Here is a 7,534-nt window from a genome sequence, read left to right as displayed (position 1 = left end):
GATGAAGTCATCAACATCTAAAAAAAGGCTGCAAATGCAGTGACCATGGAGTTGACAAAGTGTGCAGATGGTGCAAAGGTGTTCACAGCAACCAACTCGAAATCTGACTGAGAAAGGTCACTGAAGTTTTTAAAAGATGAATAATAAAATGACCAAAAAATCAGTTTGGTAGATGTGAAGCAGTGTGTGTAGGGAAGCTAATCCTATCACCTACGAACAGTAGTTCCCTGTCATCTTTTGCCAATCACAAATGGTCTCTTGACAGATTCTGGAGCTCAGGAGAAGACAAAAGCCAAACAGAATGATCAAAAGGCATTGGAAAAGGAGCACAAAACAAACCAGTCATCATAATTCCATATAATCCCTACACTCACTGTACACCTTAACCATTGCATGAAATTCTGATCATGCAATAGTATTAGTAAGAATTAGAAGAACAAAAGAAATGCAACAAGGAGACTATTATGGAGTGGCTTTAGCATACAAAGCAAATAGGCAAACGTTTCAGTCAAAGAAGTATATTAATAGGGTATAAAATTTTGCAGAAAAAGTTAATAGGGTGCTTATTTTTTCCTCACAACACAAGAATCAGGCATTGGCTAGAGTAAAAAAAGGAAATACTGTTTCAGACAATACATAATTAAGAAGCAGAACATCCTGTCCAAGAAAGCACAAAGTGAAAAGCATAAAAAATTATATTTCCAGTTCCTTTGTGGAGGGCAGGCTCATGGATGGTGTCAGCCACGCCGGGTGACTCCCCGCTCAGGAGGGCCGGCTGCAGGAGGGTATTTGTACCGTGCAGAGACAGGCTGCCAGGGTAGCCGGCTCTGCGGCAGTGACATCGTTACCAACAAGGCCGCCTGGCCTCTCCCAGCACCGTCTTTTACACAGCCGAGCTTTCCGGAGGCACGGCTCGGGCGTTCTGTCCCGGGGAGCTTCGTGAGGGATGAGGGCGGACGGGCTGGCTCTGGAAACTGCCTCCCGCCTTTTCCCGCAGTAGTTCCCTGCTCCAGTCACGCAGTGCGGCGGCGGAGGGCGCACGACAGGCAGAGGCCCACAGAAAACCGCCCGCCCGCCAGCAGCGACCCCGGTGTCGAGCCCGCCTTCCCCCAGCCGCCATCTTGGGGCCGGGCGGAAGAACTACCGCTCCCAGCGCGCTCGGCGCCGCGGCGCCATCTTGCCGCCGGCAGCTCGGGTGGGGGGCGGCGGCGGTCGAGACATGGCGCTGTTCCCGGCCTTCGCCGGGGCCGCCCAGCCAGGGGAGCCCCCCGCCGGCAGCTCCGAGGGCTCCACGAGAGGTAAAGTCCTGGAAGAACCGTCTCTCCCTTAACAGCTCTCCAGCGGCCCTCGGCGCACACCGCCGGCCCCGCTCCGGCCGTGTTTTGCCCCGCCGTGTAGCGGCGACGGGGCGGTGCTGCCGCCTGGCTCGGGCCCACCGCCCCCAAAGGCTGCGGAGCGCGGCACGGGGGCTTTTGGTTTGTCCTCGGTTTAGTTATTTTCTTTTTTTTTTCTTTTTTCCCTACTAGCTATGGATATCTTGAAAATTGTTTTTTAATTCCTTGCTTATTAAGCCGAGTTATAGTTGGAAAGGACTTTCTTGGAAGGTCCCAAGTGAGATTATGATTCATTATATCACATTGACTGTTGTAGGTGATGTCTAGCGAATAATACTTTTAATAAAATAAATAATACTGTTAAAGTAAATAACACTTTCTGGTGTAATGCCAAGGGGAGAAGTAGGTACTATGTTTATTAATTCTACTGAACAGGATTTGAACTAACTCTTCCTTTTGCTTGTCAGATTCTACCACCCTTAAATCTTCCCATTCCCTAGACACCACAGCAGAGGGAAACCAAAGAATTATTTGCCTAGGCTAGATTTCTTGTGTGTTTGGTCCAGTCGATTTTTTCCTCTCCTAGCCAGTTCTGCATTACCCCTGATGGCATAACAGTGGTTGATACTCACTCTGCCAGTACAGAGATGTTTTGGCTGCATTCTGGATCCTTTCTGGTAATGACATTTGATAGTAGGGAGTAGTGGACAAAAAAAGTTCCCAAACTACAATTTGTAGGAATAGAGGAGCTGCTCTGTCAGGCACAGGTACAGTAAAATTCTCTGGTAATTATACTTTGGTAATATTTTAAAACTTTAGGAACTTAGCCTTTAAGTTTGTTACGGTAGCCTATGTTGCTTCAGGCCACCTGTCTGGAAGGTCGCATTATACAGAAAAAGGTGTAAGACTGACTTTTGGATCCAGATTGCACTTGTCAGCACTGCTTATGACTTAAATTTTGGAAGCTTTTTGTGTGAGAATTATTGACAAACCTGGAATATAATTTGTTTGGTTTATGTTTTAATAAATATTGTATTTTGTTGTTGACAACGACATTTCAATGTGAGTTGTAAAAATTAAATATTAACTCAGAACCACATTTATGGTGGTGTATATCAAATTTCACACATTCAGCTTGTGAGAACTTGAGAACTTGACAGGCATCTGTCTCTCTGATAGATGGTTCTCTGCTCAGGCCTGATGTGAAGCCAAAGTGCATCATAATACAGAGATCCCAGGGTATTAGCAGACATTTAGGAGTGTTTCATAGCTTTACTGTAAAAATTGAAGTAATAATGTATATATGTTGGTCATGTTTCATGCAGCCAACCACCCTGTCTCATACTTTTAAAAACTTTCCTAAACCATTTCTAAAGTGGAAGTGCTGCCTGGAACAGAAACAGAAGCGGTGCTTATGCTTCCTATGCCGCTCAATTGCTGAGTTGCTGCAGCCTCTAGAGTGCTGCAATTTTCTATATGCTTTGATATAATTATGTTGTCAAGCTTAATTAGTGTTTGGTGGAAGATAAATTGTGAATTTATCTGTAGCCATGAAGAGAGCAGTGGTGATAAGTAACCCTGCTGACATTAGTAAGCATTATTTGCAGTCTGAACTATGCTGTAGGTCAGACGGTACAGTGAATTTTGCTGAAAGCAGATTTTCAGGATCCTGAGAGGCAACAAAAGACTTCATGTAACTCTTCAAAATTGTAGACATGCACTGTAAATTCTTAATTTTTCTTTCTGCTTGAGAAGGTATAAAAAGAATGCCATTGGGTTGCTGCTGCTGTTGCGCTCATAAGCATGTAACAAGTACATGCATATTATTGATAAAGAGGTCTTTTATATCTGCTCTGCAAAAATTATAAACTTCTTAGACATTCCACAAGAAAAAAGCCTAATCAATGAAGAGATAGTGCTTTAAAGTTTGGAATGCATTGTAATGTTTGAAATGCTTGTATCCAGCTAACTGAACGCTTGAGATTATTTACAAGCAGCTTGAACTTGCATGTTGCATAATGGGAAAAATCGCTAATTTCTTTCTAGTATTAGGTCGGTTTGGTTAAATTCTTCAGAAGATACTTGAAGAATTCTGAGCTTTCCTGCTGTAGCCACAGAGGTGTATTGACTGAGGCACAGGGCTTGATTTTCACAGAGTGATTCTTCAATGCAGTTTGATCTTACTTGCTCAGATAGAACCAAGCTACAGGCACAGGCTGGGAAATGGTACATGGTGGTGTACTGCAGCATATTGGTTGGGCTGCTCATGGGGAGTGTGTTTTGGTCTTGACAGTGCCATGAGTTGTGGATTCTCCCATGCACGGAGATGGAGGTTCAAAAGCCAGGGAGGTGATCACTCCTCATGGGGCCTTTCGTAATGGGGGTGGACTCCTGGGAAACACAAACTGTAGCTTTGCTTTATTTTATGTATTTCTTGATGTGTTTAACTTAGGTTAACAGGCTGTTTGGCAGACTACTCTACTTTAAATCCTTTTGTGGATGACAGCTCGGGGACATGAGACAGAAAAAAGCTTTTTATACCAAAATTCTGTTTCTGAAAAAAATACTTTAAAAGGAGGAGTGGTATATGGCTTGACAGACAGAGAGTTCTTGTTGTTTAAGGAGTAGAGGTCAGTGTAGTCAAGAGCACCAAGACAAGAATGTGACAGGAAGAAAAAAACCAAAATTGATTGTAAAGAGCATGGAGAGGCAGGGAGACCAAATTTGTTCCTCATGTTGTCTCTGTCAGTATGGCACTGGAGGGATTGCTGTTAAGTTCTGTATTTACGCAAAAGAACTTTTGGTGTTTAATAATGAAGAAATTTCACATGCTTAAAGGAATTCTAGATATGGAAACCCTGTGAAAATCATCATAAAACTTGTAATATCAGTAAAATTGTGACAAAAAACTTTCCCTTCCACATTCTGTCCATGTTTGATCTTATCTAGTGACTTAGATGCAGAATGCTTAATGCTGACTAGTGTATCCAAATTAGCATCACATAGCTTTCTTTCACACTGTTGAAAGGTCTAATGATTTTTCAGTGGCTGGAGAACTGAAAATTCAGTGCCATGTTTTGGCCATGTATAAACCATTTGAGTATTCTTATCAGTAATGGATGTGCCTATCAATAAAACTGTGTTAAGAATATTTTCCACACAGTCAGTAAAGTACACTTTTGTTAGTTTTTATAAGCTTTATCACATTCATTAACTATACCTTTTGCTTAATTATGCTTTTCTGTAATTTTTAAATTTCATTTTTAAAATATGTAACTATTTCTATTATATATTGTTTACAGAAATTAATGTATAATTGATATATAGTAGTAAATATATTATGATACCTTAAATTTTCTTATACATAAATAACAAATTTATACAGTCTATAAATAATAAAGTTAGAACCTTCAAATCATAAAAATGAATGTTGATAGATTCTTTTTTTATGTATAGAGCTATGTATTAAACATGGAATCTGCTTTCAGTATGAGCTAAATGGCAATTTCATTGAGTGCTTTCCAATAGGCTCAGTTATCGCACATGACTTAGTGACATTTACTGTGAATTTAACTGTCTGCTGACTAGATTAACCCCCAACTTAAAAAAGCACAGCAAGGTAATTTGTATTGATCTCACATTTTTTTACCTACAGAGTTAGACTGGCTTAGTAACCCAAGCTTCTCTGCAGAAGATGCACTACTACTGCACCAGCGCACTACAGAAGCTACCAATCTCATTCCTGAAAAATCGCCATTAATAAGGTTAGAGTGTACTTCAATGTCTTTTGAAATAGCCTTTCTTTTGTCCTGCTTATCTTTTGTTATATGAGACCAAATTCAGAAGCTAAAACCTGCTTTTCATTCTATTGTTCAGTATTTAAAAATGCCTGAACTGAGTCATGTGTAAAAGAATGAATAGTGCTTCCATGTCTTTTAACTTAAAATAATGAGAAATTGTTTGTATGCAATTACATTCCGATTTTCTTTTTCTCAGAGCTGCATTTAAATTGTTGTTTTGGAATGGAGAGGGAACTGAGCAATCATCATACTTCATTAGCTTTTGAATGTCTAAAGTGACCCTTGAAATAATGTAAAGATTAAGCATCATCTTTATGCTTTCTCTGGGGAAACCAGAGAAATCAGCCATTTCACAGCTGGGTTTTTTACTTTTTGAAAAACAGTTTCTGATGTGAACTAATGAAATATTACATGTTTTGAGTGTGGCTGTAGAGCATGCTGGTCAGCTGAAGTGGGTGATTATATTCTTTTGCAGAAATGAGCTTTAAGCAGCCATGTTTGCTGAAGAACTGGTTTTATTACGTTTGGGTACTATACTTGGCTTATCTACACTGTAGCTAGCACTCAATAGTGAATGCAGTCAGGTTGTAGTTGTCAAGTTCAAAACCTTAGTCTCTTTTAATTTGATACAAGCTCCCTTGTCTATGATGGTTGTTGGTGGTCATGACCGAGAATATCTTAATAATACCAACCACACCTCAGGACATCTTTCTCCATACTTAGTCTTGCATTTACATGCATTGTGTGTTTGAAATGCAATCAATGTTTTGTTTATCGGTCATATATTCTGCTATGTTTCTTCAAATCTTTTTAGGACTTTCATGTCATAAAGCTAAGGATTTTGCAAGTTGCCATCAGATAGAATGACATAATAAACCCACCATATTAATTTTATCTTTGAAAAGGACTTTGTCAAAAAATAGTGTGCAGAAAAATGTTTGGGTGTTTGTTGTTTGGGGGTTGTTTTGTCTATTTCTTGGGTACTTGCTTGATTTTTTCTTTTATTGATGTATTAGGAATAATGAGAGTTGTCACTCCTTTTTTCATTGAAAGACTGCAGAAAAAAAAGTTTTAAAAGAGCTTGCGCTTTAATTAAGGGTTAGAGAAGACTTCCATTATTCATTTGATTAAGTGTGGGAGTTTTTGTGGTATGTACAGTAATATACATGTGTTTTGCCAAAACTATGTGTCCTTTGTGTGATCTCTCAATAACTCAGTTGTCTGTTGTACATAGTGTTATTTATTACATTATACTGTGTTATATGATAACATTAGTTCAGTAGTCATCAAAAGTTGTTTCTTGGTTGGTAGATTTGGTTTTTTTAATCTGGAATTGATTTTTAAAGAGTGATTTTGATACTTCTTTTATAAGTAATAAAAAAACAGGGGAAAAAATTCAGACTTCTTTCTTTCGCAGGTCACAGTGAAAGATTTCTCAGTCTTTTAACATGACCCAAGTTGTTTAGCAAAGTTAGGAAGTTTTATCATCTCGGTCATCTTCTTTAATTTGGCAGTGTTAACAGATGGCTATTTATACAGATCACACATCAAAATGCCTTGACAATTAAAACATTAAGACTGGCTGTCAGTAATTCTAGCAGCTGAAAAATGTAGTTGTGATTTAAGGCAGATTTAGCTCACTTTTGCTGTATATGGTACTGCTACCATCTCAAAAAAATAGAGGAGAATAAAGGTAAAGAATAAAATGTTCTGAACTTTCTTACAGTGGTAGTCCATAATGGTTTTACTCTTAGCTGTATAGGTACATATAAATGTATATACTTTTTTCCAAGCAGGACTTCTTCAAGATCTGAGTTGTCAGAGGAGAGTGATACGGATGAGAGTCTGAAACAGACAAGTAAGAAAAGGAAAAAGAAAAAGAAAAAGCATCACCACAATAAGAAGACAAAAAAGAAAACCAAAGGGGATTCCAGTAGCAGCGAATCGGAGGTGGACACTAAGCACATCAAGGACAAAGGAAGTGGCAAAAGTAGTGAAAAGGAAGCTGCAGCAAAGTATGTAAATATTAACACTATGCTAGATGTAAATCCATTGGTTTCTTGTGCTTGTATCCTCAACTGTAATTCTTACCATTGGTTGATCATCTTTTTCTAAGCTTTGTTTGACTAAACATGCATTCAAAGGAAGGGAAACAGATTTAGAACCACTTGTTTAATCATAAAAAACTGACTAAAATATTCAGTGAAGTGCTGTTGTACAGAGCAAAGCATGGTATGGTGATTATGAAATAAATTTTTGAAGTCATGTAGAGGCTTATGTTCAGTTTTTGTAAGCATCTTCTTTTACTGATCTTTTGTGAGGGTTTGAAAAGCGATTGCATTAAACATTCTTAATTATTAATATGTGGTTGGGTTTGCCTTGTAATGTAACTTCCTCCTC

General features: G+C 38.9%; 1 protein-coding gene across 1 annotated transcript in view; it reads left to right on the top strand.

The window, feature by feature from the left end:
- The first annotated feature begins 551 nt into the window (after positions 1-551).
- NRDE2 (NRDE-2, necessary for RNA interference, domain containing) overlaps positions 552-7,534 on the top strand; it is a 29,401-nt gene continuing 22,418 nt past the window's right edge. The window contains exons 1-3 of the mRNA XM_009101819.4: positions 552-1,298; positions 4,990-5,098; positions 6,931-7,149. Coding sequence (XP_009100067.2) covers positions 1,220-1,298; positions 4,990-5,098; positions 6,931-7,149 — 407 coding nt within the window. The 5' untranslated portion in view covers positions 552-1,219. The remainder of the gene's footprint in view (positions 1,299-4,989; positions 5,099-6,930; positions 7,150-7,534) is intronic.

The sequence above is a fragment of the Serinus canaria genome, chromosome 5 (assembly GCF_022539315.1).
Source record: "Serinus canaria isolate serCan28SL12 chromosome 5, serCan2020, whole genome shotgun sequence".
NCBI classification, from domain to species: Eukaryota; Metazoa; Chordata; class Aves; order Passeriformes; family Fringillidae; genus Serinus; species Serinus canaria.
The sequence above is the reverse complement of the archived record's forward strand: the minus strand, read 5'-3'. Positions and strand labels throughout refer to the sequence as shown.